A 21,831-nucleotide genomic window follows, 5' to 3' on the forward strand; every position below is an offset into this window, starting at 1 on the left:
TTCTTCATGCTTGGGAGCATATTAAGCTTGTGAATGATAGAAAACATATGCATTTGGTGAGGAGGGTACATCAGCAGTATAAATACCCTTTAGATAGATGATTTTTCCAGGAATGCTAAACAGGAAGGGAGTCATTGGATGTGTGAGGGATGTGAACCCATTTGCAAATACACTTGAGGGTCTTCAACACAGAGCATCTAGGCAGCATCCTTTCTAGTTGACTTTTCAGTTCAGTTCAGTGAAAAGTCTTTTAGTAGATGTTAAATTGCCAAGAAGTCAAAACAGATCGAAATTAACTTGGAAACAGATTGGTTTTTTAAAATTTATTTTGACAAATCTGATTTTCTTATTTAAATGGCAAACATCCCTTTTATCTCATTAAAAACACAATGCATTTTCAATACCCCTCCCATAAATGGAAATAATTGGCCAGTGGGCAGAAAAGTATGTGCAGGTATATATAAGCAAATTGTGAAAATGTGTTAGCAACCTAGTTCTTCATAATTTATTTTTGTTTTGGTAACATGGACAATACTCGTGATATGTTGCTAAATGAATAAAATAAGGTAACAAAAACTGTTTTGGGAATAGTACGAATCCACTTTTTAAAATAAAATATATTTGTATAGAAAAAGTATGAATAACTATATATATCAAATTAACAATAATAGATGAAGGATGAATGGACAAATGGGTAGATAGATAGATGAATTATATGAACCTTTTTTAACAGATGAATTATATGAACTTTTTTTCTTTTTAATACTCCTGGGTTTTTTGAAATTTCCCAATGATTGTGTGTTCCTTTTGCAATCAGTAAAAATCCTGGCATTGACTCTAACTGTGGCAGTCTCAGCACTAGACAGAAATTTGGGAGGAGAAAAGCTCACAGATCAGTTTCTCCTTTCTTCAGTCCTCTGCTCCATCAAGCAGGAGCAGCCAAACCAGTCTTAAGGGTTCTTCCCTGAATGAGCAGCTTGGGTCTAAGATAAGGGTCCCCATTCATTGACCTCACCCAACACCAAAGCTTGAATTTATTTTTAAAGTTGCTCTGAAAGGAAACCTGAGTCTGTTTGATTCAAATATCGTTGCCAATAGAAATGTGGTTGAATGGGAGAGAAATGAGCCAATGGCCTGCCCCCAAATCCATAAATACATCAACCCAGGCCAAATGTTCATCTCGCTGCGCAATCTTACCCCTGCTCCCAAGGAGACAAGCATTAAAACAAACGTAAAAGCTGGAGCCGACTCTCCGGACCCGCTCCAGAAGGGCGGCTGGTAAGCTCATTATGACTGAGGGCCTTGCAGTGAGGCCCCTGCGCCCAGGCAAGCCCTTCAGTTCCTGCGGGTTCTACATGCGATGGAGCCCCCTGGACCCAGTGGCTTTTCCCGGTTCTCCGTGTCCGAACCTTACACGTCTCCGTATGTGTTTGTGTTTGCTGTGTTCTCAGCTGGCCCGGATTGCGGACAGTAAGGATCACGTGTTTCCGGTGAATGACGGCTTTCAGGCCCTGCAAGGCATCATCCACTCAGTGAGTAGAGCAACTTCCTCTGGGACTGAATACTCCGGCCCTTCCGGCCCCCTGATCTGCTGCCCAGTGGCCCCACTGCCTCTCGCTGAGGCTGGTGGTCTTATTCTTGAGACACACGCCTTTGTATATCTTCGTATTTGCTGTGTTCCACTTCTCCCTCCTGCCTTTCACACGTGTTTCTATTCTTCTGTGCCAATTCTTCACCCTACAGTGGAAAACTAAAAATGGAAGGGAGTCCTGCTCTGGCAGTGAGCCAGACTTCAGGCAGTTCTCCTACTGGAAGCACTGTGGCCCATTGCTGTGCTCTTGAGTGACCTCAGCTTTCCCAGTCATAACTGACTGCAGCCTCCCTTCAGACCGTTGCAGGCTCAACCCCTATCACTTGCTCATCAGAGGTACTTTCCACCAGTGGTGTTCTACCTTGGCTGCCCGTTGATGATTATCTGAACAGGAGTTTTAAGATCTTCCCTGGTGATTTTAAAAGGCTTCTTTTTTTAATATTAAACTTTTATTTATTTAATGAATGGAACTTACCTGGAGTCACAACATAGGTTCTTGTTTCTCTGTTTTTTCATGGCTCATTTGTTTGTTTAATATATATAGTTGATTTACAATGTTGTGTTAGTTTCAGGTATATATACAGCAAAGTGATTCAGTTACACACACACACATATTCTTTTTCAGATTCTCAGATTCTTTTCTCTTATATTATTACAAGATATTAAGTATTGTCCCCTATGCTGTACAGTAGGTCCTTGTTGGTTATCTGTTGTATACATAGTAGTATATATATGTTAATCCCAAGCTCCTAATTTATCCCTCCTGCTACTTTCCCTTTTGGTAACCATAAATTTGTTTTCTATGTCTGTGGGTCTGTTTTTCTTTTGTAAATAAGTTCATTTGTATCATTTCTTTAGATTTCACATTTAAGTAATATCATATGTTTGTCTTTTGTCTGACTGACTTCACTTAGCATGATAATCTCTAGGTCCACCCATGTTGCTGCAAATAGAATTGTTTCTTTCTTTTTTATAACTGAGTAATAGTTCAACCTTACTGTAAAATATGAGGGTTTCCGTGTTCCCCAGGGTTTGCACAGTCACCAGCCCTCTTTTCCATCACAACCTGGTTTTGTTTTGTTTTGTTTTTAATCATCCCTTTCCTATCAATGAACATGACCTGGCTTCCTGGATTTCTTTTCTACCATCCATCCCCTAGCTAGACCCTTGGTCCAGTGGAATCCTGGAGAATGCTGATCTTTGAAGCTTCAGCCAAAAGGCCTGTGTGTGTGCTGTACCCGTAATAAAGTCCAGAGTTGCTAAAGCCTCCACCTTTAGGTCTGGGAACCAGGCGGACAGCCAGCAGTGTCTGCAGTTGGAGTTCACCAGGCTTTAGACTTGGGGTCCAAGGTGCAGATTCAGAGCTCAGAGGATCACTGTCCTTTTAAGATGTCAGTGTGGCTTTAATCCAGGGATTACTCCTCAGGAGTTCAGGATCTGTCCAGCTTCTGCAGATTGACCTAGGAAGCCCCCAACCTGTTGTGCCTGATGCTCCCTCTCCCTCCCTCCAAGGTTTGCTAAGAACCCCAGCAGAGTGGAAAGGAGAGTGAGACGTATGAACTTTGGAGCTGGTCAGTCCAGAATTTAAAGGCTGGCCCAACAACTATCATGTGTAGATCCTTGGATGAGGTATTTTCTTTCGTTCCATATTTGTGTAGGGGATTAATGATAAGACATACATTGTAGTCTTGTTTGAGGATTACAAGAGATAACACCAGTGAAAATGCCTAATATTTTTTTCAAGCACATAATCAGTACTCAAGACATATGAATTATTTCCTCTTCCACATCCCTTCACTACCACACAGGAAACTTTAGTGTTAGCTTCCTCCTGATCCTCTGAATTTCTTGAATATGCATAATGATCACGTGGAGAATCTTGTCTGCACTACCCATTCCCAGGGTCTGTCCCCAAGAGCTTCTATCAGAATCAGTATGAGATGGAGCCTATGAACCTGCATCTTTTAAATCTGCACTTTTTAGTTAGTGCCCCAGATGTTGTACATTCAGAACATCGATATGTATGACCTTACATTTCCAGAACTGTGAAAAAATAATTCCACCCCAAGTTGAGAGCTCCTATCCTAAACATGTACATATGACAGACATCTTCTTTAAGATGTGATTGCAAGAAACAGAAACCCACTTAGAGTACCTTAATCAGAAAGTGGAAATAATTGAAAGGATAGAAGATTATCAGTTCCAATTATGGATCCCCAGGCGAGGGACCCCTGGGGTCCTGTAAATAACTTCTGAGGTCAATGTGGCACACTTGACAGTATAAACAAGAAACATAATAAGCATGTAAAACAACACCCAAATAGTGATTTCTCCAGATGATTAAAAACAGGATTCAGGCCTGATCATGAATCCTGTGGCAGCTCAGAGGTGAACTGTTCTGGACTGGAGACTTCATGAGAAGTTGAGCAGACCTAAATTCCTAAAAGACCAGGGATGGGTGATGGATAGCTCCAGAGAAGAGATAATATGACCTCAGCCCAAAGAATGGAAAGGAGCAAACATATTTTGAGGACAATAATCTGTCTGGGAGAGTTTGGGTAAAGGAGTCAGGAATAATGAGAAATAAACTAAGACATTGGGTTGGAAGCAGATTGATGAGAGCCTGGAAGGAATTTTAACTCCAACTTAGTGTAATCACTGAAGCATTTGAACATCTAACAAGTGATATTTAAGAAGAGAATCTGATAGCAGTGTCTCTGTATATAAAAAGGATACTGAGGGGCCCCAGAGGCAGAAGCCCAGTCATGAGGCTACTGTAGAAGTCCTTTCTTCAGATGGCTGGGTTCTAAACAGGGACAACTCTTACTCGTTCCAAGATTCTTATGAGTGGTATGCCACATCATTCAGGAGTTGGTTCCTCCCCAAATAATCTAAGTATTTTTATCTGTATAAATTGTGTTTTCTTTGACTGTTTCAGCCTTAGCAACTCATTCAAGCTCAGTATGAGCTCAGATGTTTGTAAAGCTCTCCCTACCCCTCCAGTAGAAATCACTCCAAAGATGTTTAAGAAACTTTAGTAAAACTGTCTTCCAAAAAGGGAAAAAATAATTTGACACTCCAACCTTTTAGCTGAATGATAGCATTCTTGTGAGTTTTTATCTGGGAGTTATGCTGGTGGTTTCCATCCTTCCAATACTTGAAACCCATGTTTATTGCAGTTGTTAATTCATTTGCTTGGACAGAAAAACGAGGACAAACACAGCACAGCTCATCTTTCTCAAGTCAGACAAAAATAATTATGGCCTGAAAGTTGGCTAACTAATTTTAAGAAGTGGGTTCATTTCTCTTTCTGGATACTGAAAAGAAAACTCTTGTATCCCCTCTCCCCATCTGAAGAATCTTTTCCAGCTTTTTCCCATGGATGTTGTTTTGTGGCTAGTTTTTTTCTCATAATAAAATAGGACTGGGCTTAATTATCCAGAATAGGAGTGCAGAGCAGCTTTCAAAAGCTCAGATAATTCATGAAGTTCTAGATCCACTGTGACCTTCTTTTTTTATTGAGGCAGAGTTGATTTGCAATATTAGTTTCAGGTGTACAGCATAATGATTCAATGTTTTTATAGATTATACTCCATTTAAGGTTATTATAAATACCGGCTATATTCCTGTGTGGTACAATATATCCTTATAGCTTATTTATTTTATACAGCAGTTTGTACCTCTTAATAGTGACCTTGTTTTTAAATCCCCAGTCAAGATTCATGGGCTAATATTTATTCATTCCTCTAATATTCATTGAAAACTTTTTATGGTAGACTCTGGCCATTTGGTTATACGTAAGCAGATAGAGCAGAGAAGGCAATGGCACCCCACTCCAGTACTCTTGCCTGGAAAATCCCATGGACAGAGGAGCCTGGTGGGCTGCAGTCCATGGGGTCGCGAAGAGTCAGACACGACTGAGTGATTTCCCTTTCACTTTTCACTTTCATGCGTTGGAGAAGGAAATGGCAACCCACTCCAGTGTTCTTGCCTGGAGAATCCCAGGGACGGGGGAGCCTGGTGGGCTGCCGTCTATGGGGTCGCACAGAGTTGGACACAACTGAAGCAACGCAGCAGCAGCAGCAAGCAGATAGAGACCCTATCCTGGTGGAGCTTATAATCTAGTGGGAAGAACACATGAAAAAACAACTCAATAAGTACACATGTATAATTTAAATTGTGATGCATAGTATATAGAAAGTAACATACAACTGAGATTAATAGTAAAGTGGTTGGCAAAGAACGCAGGCTCCTTTGAAGAGATCACCTCAAAGTGAAATGGAGTTGTTCATTGGAAAAGTGTGGCTACAACATTCTTGGCAGAGCAGAACCCTAAGAAGGTGTATAACAGAATTGAAGAAAAGTGGGGCTTAGATGGTAAATGACAGACGATGAAGGAAGAAGCAAGAAGTGGCTAAATCACATGGAGCCTTGACAACTATGGTATTTTACTGTAAGGACAATAGGCAACCATGGCCAATACAAAGTCCAACAAAGGAACGACCATGTTTGTAATCAAGATGCTCAGGGAATCTAGAGATCATGGTTTTTATCCCCTTTGGATGATGAATAAACAGTCAGAACCAATAGTAATGAGACCTGTGAAAAAGAAGAAAAATTACTATGATTATTGAGCATCTTCCTTCTACCAGCTCCTTTGTTAACTACTTCCACAACCACTCTCACAAGAGGGACTTATTATCCCCATTTTACAGGTGAAGAAACTGAGGTGTAGGCAGTTAGATAAACTGCCCAAGTCTGCCCACTTATAATGGTGGAGGAGGGAAGTTGAACCCACATCTGGGTCCAAAGAGTCTGCTTTTTCCACAATACTGGGCTGTGAATGTCTGAGGAAATGGAAAATCACTGGATTATAGGGAACTGATTATCTAAGGTATGGATGCAGCAAGTCCTGGGATTCTTTGCTTCCTCAATATGATTCCTGTGTTTTGATCTTTTTACTATCCTTCATTCCTCTCTACTTTAAGGAAGAAGCACTCAGATTTTGTGTAATGTGTTAGTTCAAAGTGCTTTCACTTGTTTTCCATTTTAATCTCCCATCAGTGCAACACAGGGAATAGGCTGAGAGAAAAGCTTGTAATTTATTTTGGTACCAAATATTGTTCCTTTTTCTCATTTAATGTTACCCCATTTATGTTTTTTTTTAAATATTACCCCATTTAAAAACTATAACAGCCCTGTGAAGGAAATATTCCCATTTAACAGATGAAGAAACTGAGGCTCAGATACCCTGCACAGGGGCACACAGCTCTAATGGGGAGATCAAGGTTGGAACCCAAGTACATGACTCTAGAGCTCAGGCTTTCTCCCACCTTAATTTCCTTGGAAAGGTTAAAAATAAGTCATCATTTAGTGAATTTTTAGCTGTTAGGCACGGTGAGAATCATTTTACATAGTCATCTCATCGAATGCTCACTCCTACTGTTAAATGTAGATATTATTACTCCTTCCATAGAAGCAGATACCCTAAGCACAGAGAGATTAGCTAACTGGTCCAAGATTGCATAGCAGTGGGCAGTGATCCAGAATAGACTCAGTTCTGTCTCTAAGGTCCATAACAAGATGACCACAGCATTTAACGATTGATGTGGGTAGGCCAGGAAGCAGCTCCATTTCGGAGAAGAGGACCCTGAGGACCAAGAATATGAAATGACTTAACACAGTTCACAGTTATAGCAAAGACAAGACCAGAGTCCAGGCACGTGCTCTGGTGTGAGTGCACCATTGGTGGGCAGGAGAACCTTTGCCATTTACTATTAGGTGGAGAGCATCTCTGAAAATCTCAGTTTCTGCTCAGTGGATGAAATTCCATCATTTTGAGAGGCTGGCAGCTTGCCACAGCTGAAAGAAACATCTTCACTTTCACATTTGCTCAGGACTCTACCTCGGAGGACAGAATTCCTTGTTTTTGCAGAATTCAGTTGATAAAATTATAAAACAAAATTTAGAAGGTTAGAAGGTTGGAGCCCTTTAAGCCAGTAAAACTGTAAAGGAAGAAACTATTTTTTTGCCTTTTCTTATTGTGGCTTTCTCCGGGAGTTTCCATTGACCACAACTGGTGAATGCAGTGCCAGCCCTCAAGTGAAAATATGAAGCAAAGGTCCAGCGAGGCTCCTGGGTCTTTGTTTGCCTTTTCAAAAGTGCTGCAGGCAGTGAAATGGGAACCTGCATGAAAGCTGGCTTCGGATAACACTGAAGTGGGTCTGCAGCTTTGAATCCTAACGCTTGACCTGGTTACCATGGTGCCAGCTCCTCCTCCCCACTGTCCCCACTTCTCCTGCAATCAAGGGCGGTGTCTAGAACCAAGCACACTTGGTCTCTGAGAAGAACCCAGTCACTGGCACCAAATTATATCCATCCAGGAGCATTTCTCTAGAATAAATATTTAAGCCTGCATAGGGCTTCCTCCTAATTAGAGGGGTGAGTCAGTGCCTAGAGCTTTCTGCATGTTTGATCAACTATAAACAAGTATTGAGCAAACGACTATATTTGAAAGGATTTCTTGCAAGTTTTGGCACTAACATCCTTGTTATCAAGGAAGCTGTAAGAACTACTGAAAGTGAGGACTGGATCTATTCCATGGTGTATATATATTTATTTTATTTATGGTAACCATATCATGTGCTAATTTCTCCCTTCCCCTCATGGGAATGTGAAAGCCCCTCGTCCAGCCCTACTGGAGCTTTGACAAAAGGCAAAGCCCATCTTCCTGGCTTCCCACCCATCTACTCTTCCAAGACCCCACAAGGGACTGCTGCTGCTCCTGCTGCTAAGTCGCTTCAGTAGTGTCCAACTCTGTGCGACCCCATAGGTGGCAGCCCACCAGGCTCCCCCGTCCCTGGGATTCTCCAGGCAAGAACACTGGAGTGGGTTGCCATTTCCTTCTCCAATGCATGAAAGTGAAAAGTGAAAGTGAAGTCGCTCAGTCATGTCCAACTCTTTGCGACCCCATGGACTGCAGCCCACCAGGCTCTTCCGTCCATGGGATTTTCCAGGCAAGAGTACTGGAGTGGGTTGCCATTGCCTTCTCCTCCACAACGGACTGCTAAGGGTTTTTCTCCAATCAAAATCTAAATCCCTGGGGTTTCCCTGGGGTTCTAGTGCTTAAGACATTACCTTCCAATGCAGGGGGCATTGGTTCGATCCTTGGTCAGGGAGCTAAGATCCCACATGCTTTGTGGCCAAAAAAACCAAAACATAAAAAACAGAAGCAATATTGAAACAAATTCAATAAAGACTTTTAAAATGCTCCACATTTAAAAAAAAAAAAAAAACAGTATCTGCATCACATGCCTGTAGTCCTGGAAAGTACCTGATTTAACTGAACCAGCTCTCCTTCCAGGGCTAGCAGAAGGGGAGATTCATTTCAGCAGCAGCCCTTCTCTTAAATCAGCCTTGTTTGTGAAGGAAGAAACTGCCCTCTCCACCTTTGCCCCATCTAAATCCTGTATGGAGTTCTGTCTCAACTTCAAAATTCTGCTCACATCCTCTCATTTCCATGGAGCCTAGCCTGCTCTCTCCTGCACCTTGAACTCTCCCTGCCTTGAACTCCACTGGCGCTAATTGTTGGCATCACTTGCTTGGCCCTTGCGTTTCCTCCTGGTCAGTTGCTGAATTGTGTAGTCACAGAGCCCGCCCCCTTTGTTGTATTCCCCCTGTGGCATTGAGTGTGGGGTTGAGCATAAGAATTCATTGCAAAGCGGCACCAAGGACTGCGGAGCCTTCGTGACCTACGTGGCACCACACATGGGCAGTTTTGTGGCTCTGTTTCTTGTAAAATCCTCTTAGTCTTTCCCTACCCTCTTTTCCAGGACTGTATCTATAAAAGATGGCATTTTGTGCTGCATTCACATTGGCAGGCCTGGAAGCATAAATAGAATTAATTGTAGTTTTTGTGGTGAGTGGAAAAGCTTTTTAAAAAATCATTTGCCTCAGGAGTCATTAATTAGACTTTACAGACATTCAGGTCAGGCATTTCAGCTAAGCTATTATTTCTATTTAACTCAGTAAAGAATCCAAATGTAATAAAAATTCCCATTACTTAAATAGGCTGAAGAGATTGCAGGGAGGTATGTTCAGTTAATCCTCAGGTCAACCCCACACCCTCCAGCTCCTTTTCCTATATCTAGGAATCTGTTAAGACTTATTGTAAAAGCAATAGCAGAATTTAGACAAAATCCATTGAAACACTGCAGGGTCCAGCTCCCCATGAGGGCCACTGACTTTGCCAGTATTCATGAAATCAACAAGCTCGTCTTACTAAATAAACCTCATCTTGGAGTTCACAGTTATCTGAGCTTTCCTTCTGAAAACAAGAGAGGAAAGTGGTTTCATAGAAAAACGATGAATTTCCTCAGTTTCAAAACCTTGTTTGTCCTGTGCTCCTTCACACCAGACTCTCCTTGAGTGTGCAACTAAGAGAAGAGTACCATATATTTAGATAAGCTGGATGCCCCTCTCCAGACAAAAACTCTTGCATGTTTTGAGGATAATAAACTTTATGGTCTAAAATTCAGTAATCTCTTAAACATGTCTTTCTTGCACGTTGGAATATTTACTTGGTATTATGCATGACTATACATAGGAGCCTGGAGGGCTAGGGTCTACAGGGTCATAAAGAGTCAGACACAACTTAGCAACTAAACACAACAATGACTATACATAAAATCATGAATGAATCCTAGAAAGATCTCTGTGTGTTAGTAAATTTTTATTTTAAGTTCAGATTCTGTAGAACTGATAGGAATCTAGGATAAGGTCCATAGTTAACAATAAATATGTCTGTTGCTGTTAAGTCACTTCAGTCGTGTCCGACTCTGTGCGATCCCATAGACATCAGCCCACCAGATTCCCCCGCCCCTGAGATTGTCCAGGCAAGAACACTGGAGTGGGTTGCCGTTTCCTTCTCCAATGCATGAAAGTGAAAAGTGAAAGTGAATTCGCTCTCTTAGCGACCCCATGGACCGCAGCCTACCAGGCTCCTCCATCCATGGGATTTTCCAGGCAAGAGTACTAGAGTGATATGTCTATTGAGTTTTAAATGTGGAATGGAATTTACTTAGGAAAGGTGACTATCTTTTTTTTCTTTCCAAAATTTTATTAGAGATCAAATAGTTTCAAAATTCGTGAGGGCAAGATTGACAGTCCTGAAGACAAGGATGAGCCAGATACGTGTCCCAAGCTCCCTGATGTTTTCTAAAAGCAATATCCTCCAGGTTTATCCAACATGAATACTGCCATCAGCTATAATATTGTACCTGGGAGTCTGAACCCCACCTCCCAAACATATACATTTTTGCCAAGTAAAGGGACCAAGGCCTTTTACAAAGCAGGCCTGTCTAGACCTTAAACATGGGGATATAATACACCTACAACATTACTGTTTTAAAATATAAGTCATTTAAAAGGATGAAGGTCAGAAGTAGTCCTGCTGGAAGGCAGTCTCCAAAGATGGTGGTGCTTAATAAGAAGAGGGAGATGTTACAAGATGCTGAAACTAGCCTTGTATTCAAGAGACTATAAAAGATTTAAAATTCAATTTAAAAAGCCAGAAAAGATTAATGTAATAAAAGATTATATTTATGGGGAAAAAGAAAGACTGCTATATAATATGCTAAAATGCCAATTAATGAAGCCATGCAGAAAGTGTGCCATTTGTGCAACAAATATTTATTTAGTGCCTACTATGTGCTGGATAAAAACAATTCTCCTTGCCTTTGTAGAGGTTATAGTCTAAGAGGGAAGATAGACAATGACCAACCAATCATAAATATATCATTATAAACCACAATAAGTCCTCTGGAAGATGGTAATTTATACTAAAATGTGAATGAATACAGAAATATTTCATTGGTAAAATCACCAAGACTTAGTTCACAAAATCCATACTGAATTTGGAGAGTGAGTGTAAGGGAAATTGCTAAGTTTTGGCTTAGAGAACTGCTGCTGCTAAGTCACTTCAGTCGTGTCTGACTCTGTGCGACCCCATAGACGGCAGCCCACCAGGCTCCCCCGTCCCTGGGATTCTCCAGGCAAGAACACTGGAGTGAATTGGGTGATAGATAGTTAACCACCTATGGGCCAGCCTACTTCAAGCTGTAGGCATCTTAGAAGCAGAATATGCCTTTCATGATAAATAAGACACTAAGAAACATGCTATCTAGATATGTAGAAGCAAAAGGCCCTTATACCACAAATGGATAAAGGAAATTGGTCTTATATGAACACACACAAAACCCTTCCAACAGGAAATGGCCAAGGAAATAAAGAATGATAGTTTATTAGGGAAGGAGGCAGAGCAATGAGGGGGAAAAATTAGGTAAGCTTATGGTAAGGGAGGGATTCATAACAACTCTATGCAAATATTCACAATCTTTAAGGATTCTTGAGAAATCTCTGCATAAACCCTGAATTTATGAGAGAAGTCTTCAAAGTAAATAAATAAAGTCCTGGACTAATCCACCATGGATTTCACTTTAAATATATTGAATAGCTTTCATTACTTGGCAGAGTTATTTTACATCGGTTGCCTCTTTTACTCCCCTAATAATCTAATGAGGTGTTCAAGAGTATCACTACCAGTAACAACACGTGCATTTCTAGAGCTCTTTACAGCGTCCAACATGCTTACCCATATATCTTCTTTTTGAAATCTGCCCAAAAGGTAGCAGGATAACATTATTAGCCATCTTTCAGGCATTTTCAGCAAATAGGATTTAGCAAGAGGCCAATGGTGAGTGATGAGATAGACGCAGTTATGAGTGACTGTCTTTGCCCAAGAGTAGTAGCAGTCATAGCAGTAGGTAACAGAAGTAAGAGTAACAGCTACCATTGTTTGAGAACTGAGTATGTGTTAGAGATCCTGCTAAGAGCTTTACTACTAAGGCTGCTCTGAGCCTGTTTCTTGGTACCTTATTTTCATGAAAGGCACTTGTTGGCTGATGGCCCAAGGTCATTAAATAACTATCTATTGACTAATCACATCTGTCTAGTTCTGTCTACAGAACAAAAACCTTGTCAGTATTCCTTAATCTCACTCTCTTCCTCACTCTCTAAGCCAACTTTTACCACCTAAGTTCTATTGATTTTACAAATGAAACTTCTCTGCATTCTTGTCTGTTACTCATTTTACCATCAGACAGCTCTTTGAGGTCAGTGTTTTTCTTATTCTCATTTTACAGAAAAAGAAACTGAGATGCAGAAGTTTAATAACTTATCCAAATCCTCCTGGCCAGTAAGTGGTGGGGCTTGGATCTGAACAGAAATCTATTTAAAGTCCAGATCTATTTTTTTTCTGTCTCCAGAGCCCAGGTTCCTAAGAATAAATCATCATTAGTTGAGGATATCCAGGCCCTGTGCTATGGACTCTACCTATAGTATCTCATTTAATCTTCCCAACTCAACAACTTCATGCAGTAGGTACTGTTCTTATCCTACCATTACAGATGAAGAAACAGACTCAGAGAGGTTATGGAACTTCCCCAAGGTCACAGTGCTTATGAGTTGACCCAAAAATTTGATTCCAGATTCTAAATTATTAGTATGTTAAACTGTTTCACAAAATTGGGGTTCAGACAAGTTTAAGGATTTGCCAGGGACCATAAGTCAGACAAGTAGAGGACCAGGATCAAGGCCAAAAGCCAGTTCCTCACACTGGTTAGGCTTGAGGCATGTGGTAGACTTAGCCCAGTCTCCAGTGGAGGTCAATTATTTTGTCACCTCTGACATCACCCCGACCCTGTGTGAGTTCTTTCCGCTCTGTCTAGTCATTTCCCATCATCTGGTTCCCAGTGCTCTGTCTGTACCTCCTCCATGGCTACCAGTGCCCAGATTGGGGATGGATCCTCTGCCTCCCCACACCCATCCAGTCTCCAGTCCCTTAGGCTTCTCTGCTGTCTACTGAAGTTCAGACAGACTGATTACTGTACAGTCTGGGCTGCTAATAACCAAAGGACCCCAAATCCACCCCATGCCATTCTGACTTCCTACCTTTTGAAACCAGATATTTCAAATTAATAGAAGCCACAGTCCCAGACAAATCCTGCCCATCCCCCTCACTGATAAATTTTACTCTATTGGCTGCACCGTATCCCTTCCAGATGTTTTATGTTAAGATTGGGAAAGCTGTGTTTTTACTGGATTGAATCACTGCACTTGGCTGACATTTTTTGGCCCTAATACACTCCTTAGATTTATCAGCTAATTGCAGACACTTTGAGAGAATCATACGGCATGTGTTTATTATGACAAAACCTGCAAGTGTGTCTTTGTGGTTAAAGATTCACGGGTGTTTCCTTTACTGACCCCTGGTTAAGTATTAGAGTTAGTTCAAAAATGTTGCTTCCAAGTCAGGAACGTAACATGGGTGAAAATTTCATTTTTGTGTTTTGATGGAGTTTGAGAAATGGGACAGGATAGATCCAATAGCTCAATTTTCATTCTTGGACTGTTGAAATATTTAGTTGAAGATAATAAAATGACTTATAAATGGAGATGGAGGAATTTTATTTAAAATGTAAGAAACAGCTTTATGTTGTTCTAATATCACTTAAATAAATTTCTCCAATGGGTCAATTCTGTTTCTTCCAATGTAGCCTGTTTGGAGATTTATGCCTGAAGACATGATGAAGAGGGTGGTTGCCTCCCTGACTAACGGCCACCAGTAGCTAGGATGGCCCTTCAGGCAAGAAGAGCCCAGTGGCAGCAAACTAGGGGGGAGAGAGGAGAGGACAGTCATCACAGTTCAGGTAGCTCAGGTGCTATCTGGGGAGGATCTGGATGAGGATCCTGGCAAGCCCCAATCCTAGGATGCTGCTGCATCGAAAGGACTGTATTCACCATTGGAAAGAGGAGGAAGGAAAAGCCTGAAGGGAAACACGGATGCCCAGGATATGTCCTTCAGTGGGGGTGGGGGTCCCTCATTCCAAGTAACAATGTCAGTGAAGGGCTCAGGGGTGATACTGGGTCCCCAGAGCCAGGTATGTGAGGACCACTGACCAACAGAGATGGAGGTGCAGAGTTGGGTGCATGTTATCTCATTCTTGCAAAACAGGGGGAACTGAGACCACCTGTGCTTGAGGTGCGTGGTGACTGGGTAAGCTAAAGCGAGAGGAAAAAGTCAAGCGCTGACAAAAAGGAACAAATTGCTTTGACTCTGGAATCACATAGAAGCTGAAAACAGATACTAAAATGCCTTTAAATTGTGAAAGAGGCAGAAAGAATGTTCAGGAAAAATAGCTGGAAGTCTGAATCTTAGAATTGTCAAGAAAAAGAAATACAGTCAGCCCTCTGTAACCTGGGTTTCACATTTGCAGATTCAACCAGCTGGTGATCAAAAATATTTGAAAAAAAAAAAATCCAGAAAGTTCCAAAAAGTAAAACTTGAGTTTGCAGCATGCTGGGGACTATTTACATAGCATTTCCATTGTATTATGAATTATAAGCAATCTAGAGATGATTTAAAGCAGCGGTCCCCAACCTTTTTGGCACCAGGGACTGATTTTGTGGGAGAAAATTTTTCCATGGACCAGGGGTGGGGGCGGGGGAATAGTTCAGTGGTAATGCGAGTGATGGGGAGTGGCAGATGAAGCTTCACTGGCTTGCCTGCCACTCACCTCTTGCTGTGCGGCCCAATTCCTAACAGGCCATGGATGTGTACCATTTCCATAGCCTGGAGGTTGGGGACCCCTGACTTAAAGTATATGGAAGAATGTGTACAGATACTCCACCATTTTATATAAGGGACTTGTGCATCCTCTGATTTCGGTGTCCATGGAGATCCTGGACCAGTCCTCCTGCAGGTACTGAGGGAGGACCATGCTGCTTCTTATGATTCTCAGGTATAGAGAATTACCTCAAATACCTGGTTGCGAGGGAGCCTCTTTCGGTGAATACGTCTGAATGTTTTGTCGTCTGTATATCAGAGAACAATTTTCTGAAGCATGTTATTCATTTCCTTTCACAATGCTTCTCTATGAGGATGCCCAGATTTCTCTCTGGAATGGGTAAATATTATCTCTTCTGAGAAACTGGTTTGTTTTCATTCTTCAGACTGAGAATCTCATAAATATTGTCTGTCCTCATTTGCTACTAGAATGCTTAGAATTAAATTCAGGAGCCACTCCTAACAAGGAAATAAGCTATTCCCAATGTATTTTGTCTATGCTATTCTCACTCCTTACTTCATCTTCCTCTGATTTTCCCTTTAATCCATTTCCTCCCCTTTTGTAATTTATTATATATTTTGTTTTACTGTATCCTTGTGGCATATGTATCACTTAAGCTGGAACAAAGAAGCATATTTGCTAAAAACATCCATGCAAGTTAATGTGTGTTTCCCAATGCTAAAAATCCTTTTTTTCTTTCACAGACTTTACATTTTATTTCACTATTAATTCTTTTAACAAATGCCCCCTTCATAAATAGAGCAAAATGGTCTTCTTCAGCCCTCTGACCCATTTCAATTTCCAAATTAAGTAAGGCCCACCCAAATAAAGATCCTGCAGTATATCACTCAGTGTCCTATACTTGTTTAAAATGCTTGGCCAAAATTTTAGAATCCTTATGCAGTAAGCAGTGGGATTCATAAATGGCAGAGAAAAGCTTAAAAGTCAGATACCCCGATTTCACCAGAAGCCTTTAATTCCCTGTGCAGTCTTGGAGTTCTCCAGACTCTCCACTGAACCCTGAAAGACTCACTTGGGGGGAAAACTACATTTCCATTTACGTAAGGTCCTCTTAAAGTGTGAGGCACAATAAGCAGGCTTCAAAGACATCCTTCGCCTGCAACATGTTTCCACTTCTTTAACTAGAAGGTGACTGAGTAATCTGAGCATGCATCTCTTCTAGACAGTTGGCCATTTCCATCCTATCTCTCTGGTCTTATCTATTAATCACTTGTTTTTCTACTTTTTAAGCTTCTTTTGTTCCAGCTAAAGAGGTCTATGCATTTCTAGTTTCTCACCTTTGCAAATGCCACTCCCTGCTGGGACCTTAACCTTCCCCTAACTTACTCCTGCCCACTTGACTGCGTCCCACCTTCAGCAGCCACTTCTTCCAGGAAGCCCTTCTCAATTACAGCCCTGAGTGATCTCCCCCATGAACTCTGTAGCTCGTACTGTCTGCCCTTTTACCCTGGCATCTATCACATAGAATGGTCCATGGTTATTTATCTTTTCAAGTGTAGCTCCCATTTCATCTACTGGATGTAAACGTCTCTATAACTAGGACTGGCCTTTCATAGATTCAATGCATATCTGCCAGAACAAATGAATAAATAATTCCTATGGCTTTTGTGGGGCTTCCAGGGTGTTGCTAGTGGTAAAGAACCCACCTGCCAATGCAGGAGACCTAAGGGATGCAGCTTCAATCCCTGGGTCAGGAAGATCCCCTGGAGGGGGGCAAGGCAGCCCAATCCAGTATTCTTGCCTGGAGAATCCCATGGACAGAGGAGCCTGGCAGGCTGCAGTCCATAGGGTCGCACAGAGTCGGACAGGACTGAAGCGATTTAGCACACAGGCACATAGCTTTTGTGACACCCAGAACATCTAGCACAGTACTGCTCCTTAAATGCCTGACATTAATGATATCAGTGAAAATGTAACACTCTACTTATCCACCCACTACAGCATAGTATCCTTGAGCCTTCTGATCCTGGTAGCTAAAATCAAACCCACTTTTCTAACAAAATAGCTATGCTTTGACTTTGACTTTTTGATTTCCTCTCCTCCTAGATTTTGAAGAAATCCTGCATCGAAATTCTAGCAGCTGAACCATCCACCATATGTGCAGGAGGTAAATTGAAACTAAGTGTTAATTGCTGTCACATGATGAGATATCGAATTCAGGTCACGGTTACTTCATCAGTAGCAAAGAAGGGAGTTGGGGCACAAAAGGGGAGGGGGAAAAAAGGAGTAGAAATTGCTAAATTTGCTTCTGGGTCAAAAAGGTAATAAATAAACAACATGTCAGTTGTTTGAAAGTTTGAAAAAGCCTATCCAAATTCTCTCCTTTCGTGGAAACTAATTATAGGAATATTACAGAAATACTGGATTCCCACACACCGCCACCAATACCCCTTTAACCCTTCATCTTCATGGCAGCCCTACATCACATCACAGTGATCACAGGCCACCTCTGAAATGTTGACATATTTAATTGTTTAACTGGTGCTGAACCTCTTTCCGTAACTAATATTTTGATCTTAGTTAATCGCCCCATCTGCCAGCCCTTACAGAATGTCGATAGGCAACTCCAGTTGTCCCCATAAAGAGTCATTATAATTTTGTCATTAATGCAGCAAACCTCTACTTAACAAAGAATCACCCTTCTCTGGGTCACAGTATTTTTTCTGACTGATCAAAATTGGGGTCTTGTTGTTGTTTTGTATTATAATGGACTGCCTAAAGCTTCAACCGTGCTGGCTCTCTTCGTACAATTCCTGGTAGTTTCCCCATCATTCTCCTTTTATTTATTTAAAAAGTACCGTTAGGCACCTACTGAATGCCAGGCACTGTGGTAGGTGCTCAAGATTCGAAAAGGATAAACTCTCTCTCCATTATTTCCTGGTGCTCTAGGACCTGGAGTCTTCCACTGTTGAGACCTCACTGTTGACATAATCTTTCTAGTCTCCTAAAATACCAAGTGCCAATTATTAATTTATCATAGAAAATATATCATGCAACCCTGTAAGTAGTGAGGAAGAACTTTCCAGCTTTTTCAAAAACTGTACACTTTTATTCTTTATGGCATATTTTATTGATATAAGTGAGGTAATTCCTTGAGGATTTCCTTCTAGTTTCTTGGCTATATTTTAGAATAGCTGAAGCACTTTCAAGGAGTTAGATGTACTGAATAGTATGAACCAACAACAAAACACTAAGTATATATATGTAAACATACAAAGTTGTTAGGGGTACTTGGGGACTGACTATTCAGAAATGTGTATAAATTTTCTGAAGAAAAGCAATCAACAAAGAGTATCTGTTGACCTCTAAATACACTGCTACCTGGCAACACAGATGGCAGCAACATATGTAGCTGGCACAAAGACAGGTCCAGGAAAACCTTCTTAAGAAAAAGAATTGAAATATCTTACTTTTGCAAATTTACAAAAGCATATGACTACATGAAACCCAGTGCCAGGAGCCTTAACCAGGGTTCATTAGCTCCAAGGTAAATCTACCTCCACAATTTTTATCATTCCTTTATTTTAAAACAATTAGAAAACAGGGGAGTTCCTTAATTATGCAATTATCTCATTCATGAAAAAACAACCCAGACTTGCAGTTTAGCAATCCTACTGGATGTTTTGCAACCGTGTATTGAATCAGAACATTTAAAGACAATGAATACTGAATTCTGTTAATTCAGCAGCATAATCAGTTCCCTTCCTGTAAGGTTATTGGGGACAGAGAAGAAATCTTTCTCTCCACTTCCCACTGCCTCAGAGTACATGGTACTTAATAGGTGGTCAATAAATGTTGACCGAATGCCTTGATTCATATATTCCTTCAATAAACAATGCACCAATTTTTGCTCATTTGACCCTGATTAACAACTACTTTCACCTAATCTCAAGAAGTTATCAGACCTTTGAACTGCCAATTTAAAATGAAGCAAAATTAGAAATAGCCAAAGACAGAACAAGACCCCTCAAACCCACAAAATCTCAACCGGTTGGACAATGGAAAAATATCTTATTAAATAATTCTTGAATCAAAGATTAATAAACCAAAATCTGCTTTACTTACCATCAATGTGTTCAAGATAATAAAAAGCCCACATATATAAATATAATGAATATGTCACAGAAATATCAAGATCCACAAGATCTGATCCTAGCAAATTCAGTTTTTAGTCTGTTTCTTATTAAATAAAAAACAAAAATAATTAAGTAAAAGATGTTTTTAAAGCTAAGGAAAATACAAGAAAAAAGATTAAAATGCATTAATGAATTTAAACAAATTAAAACAAGTTAACTGATAAATTATGCCAGGAGCTGTGTCTTTGACCAATAAAATAGACAAATCTCTGGTAAATCCAATCCAAAGAATCTTCCTGTGGATATTTTTTAAATCTCTGACTGAAATGCAATAGTGCATATTTTATAAACAAACAATAGTTTCCCATATCAGAGTAAACTATCCAATTATATTTATTTTATTTCTTTTTTAATTAAAGTATAGTTAATTTACAATGTTGTGTTAATTTTTGCTGTACAGAAAAATGATTCAGTTATATATGTGTGTGTGTATATATATACATTCTTTTTTATACTTTTTCCCAGTATGGTTTATCACAGGATAATATTTCCCTGTGCTATACTGTAGGGCCTTGTTATTTATCCATTCTATATATACGAGTTTGCATCTGCTAACCCCCAACTCCCCCTCCGCGCCCCCCCCCTTTTCCTTTATTTCTTAGAAAAAAATCAACACAAGACACAACAATGGGACCTGGTCATATGTTTTGAAAAGGCAAGCTCCCACCTCTCTTGACTTAGAATCATTAGGGTTAAAACATGTTGATTAGAGAATAACTTTATTAAGAAGAAAATGAAACTTTCATAAGATATCCCTACTCCAAAAGTTCTTCCAAGGATTCTCTTAAAGGTCTATCTCTGATCATTCTTGGAGTAAGCATGGCTTTCATGAAATATTGGGGGCCACTTCCCCATGGTTACAAACTCCTATCAAGTAGACCCAGACATACCCCGTCTGAAATTTTCATTAGGCTACTGCGAGGATCCAGAGATTTATGTGAAAGTGCTTTAAAAATCATGAACTGTTATAACAAAACAAGGTGATATTATTATCATAAGTATCATTTTAATAAGGATTGAAGGTCAATGTGAGAATGTTGATAACATCATACCTAGATGAGAAAAATATGCCTGTATGTTTTTCTGAGCTTCCCTGATGGCTCGGTGGTAAAGAATCCACCTGCCAATGCAGGAGACGCGGATTTGATCCACTGGTCAGGAAGATCCGCTAGAGAAGGAAATGGCAACCCACTCCAGTATTCTTGCCTGGGAAATGCCATGGACAGAGGACCTGGCGGGCTACAGTTCATAGGGTGGCAAAAGAGTCAGACATGACTTAGTAACTAAACAACAGTGTTTCTCTACTGAAAGAAAACTGGAGAAATATATAGAGTTCAGAGTATCTGCAAAATGATTCACTAACTCAATATGTACTGAAGGGGAAAGTAAACAAGGAAATATTGAGACTAAACCCTGTGAAGAAGATAGAATTTGCTTTCATCCAAAACCTTTCCTCTCAACCCCTTCTCCTGCTTCTCTGAATTACTTCCCTTCCTTGGCCGCCAGAGCACCCCCTCCTGTGAAGCCCCACCCAGGCCTGTCCGCTCAAGACACTCTATGCTGATGACTGCATTCCCCCAAGACAGTGATCTCTGCTGGCTTTCACCAGCAACTCAGCAACAGGCATTATTCCGACGCACACCGAGCTCTGAGTGAGGCAGTGAGACAACGCACTGGACGACAAAACTGAGATCCAACACAGACCTTTCCATGTTGGCCTGCAAATAACATGGTGAAATTTAATAGGACAAATATAAAATGTTGAACTTGCAAACAGTTTCATGGACAAGCAAGTTTAGAGAAACTTGACTTAGTAACAGTTCATGCAAAGAAAAAGAAAAAAGCAAGAAGACGCATAGCTATCTTGAGAGCCAACAAGAATGCCTTTGACAAAAAAGAAGCTCATGCCATCTTAGGGTGCATCAGTAGCCATCCAGTGTCCAGGGTAAGAGAGCTAATTCCATGCTGTGCTATTCCAAGTTCAGACCATGGCTCCAAGTCCCATATTTTAAGGATAGCACTGACACATGTTCTTAATAGAAGAGGAGATGGAACTAGAAAGCATTTAATAATTCATTCAGGATGTGAGGGCAGCCTGGCTGTGATATCTCCACTGATAGACAGGCTTGATTGAGCTGATCTGGCTGGCTAGACAGCTGTCCCCTCCCTCCCTCCCACGTGTGTCCCTCCTGAAGCTGTATGCTTAGTAGAAGAGGATAACCTTCCGCAATAGTGCTTCATGCATAGTTCATGAATGCTATAGTGCTTCATGCACTGTAGTCCATTCTTCAGTCAAGGATATACAAGTAGCTGTGCTCCCTTGCTACCACCTCCAGACAAGCACTCAAGGTCCATTTACGGGAACACGCAGGATAGTCAAGCTTCTAAGAATCCAGTC

At 40.8% G+C, this 21,831-nt stretch overlaps 1 protein-coding gene across 1 annotated transcript in view; it reads left to right on the forward strand.

Moving 5' to 3' along the window:
- ANTXR1 (ANTXR cell adhesion molecule 1) overlaps positions 1–21,831 on the forward strand; it is a 258,924-nt gene that overhangs the window by 62,170 nt on the left and 174,923 nt on the right. Inside the window, exons 8-9 of the mRNA XM_006049074.4 lie at positions 1,452–1,532; positions 17,344–17,404. Coding sequence (XP_006049136.1) covers positions 1,452–1,532; positions 17,344–17,404 — 142 coding nt within the window. The remainder of the gene's footprint in view (positions 1–1,451; positions 1,533–17,343; positions 17,405–21,831) is intronic.

This window comes from Bubalus bubalis, chromosome 12 (assembly GCF_019923935.1).
Source record: "Bubalus bubalis isolate 160015118507 breed Murrah chromosome 12, NDDB_SH_1, whole genome shotgun sequence".
In the NCBI taxonomy this organism is placed as follows: domain Eukaryota; kingdom Metazoa; phylum Chordata; class Mammalia; order Artiodactyla; family Bovidae; genus Bubalus; species Bubalus bubalis.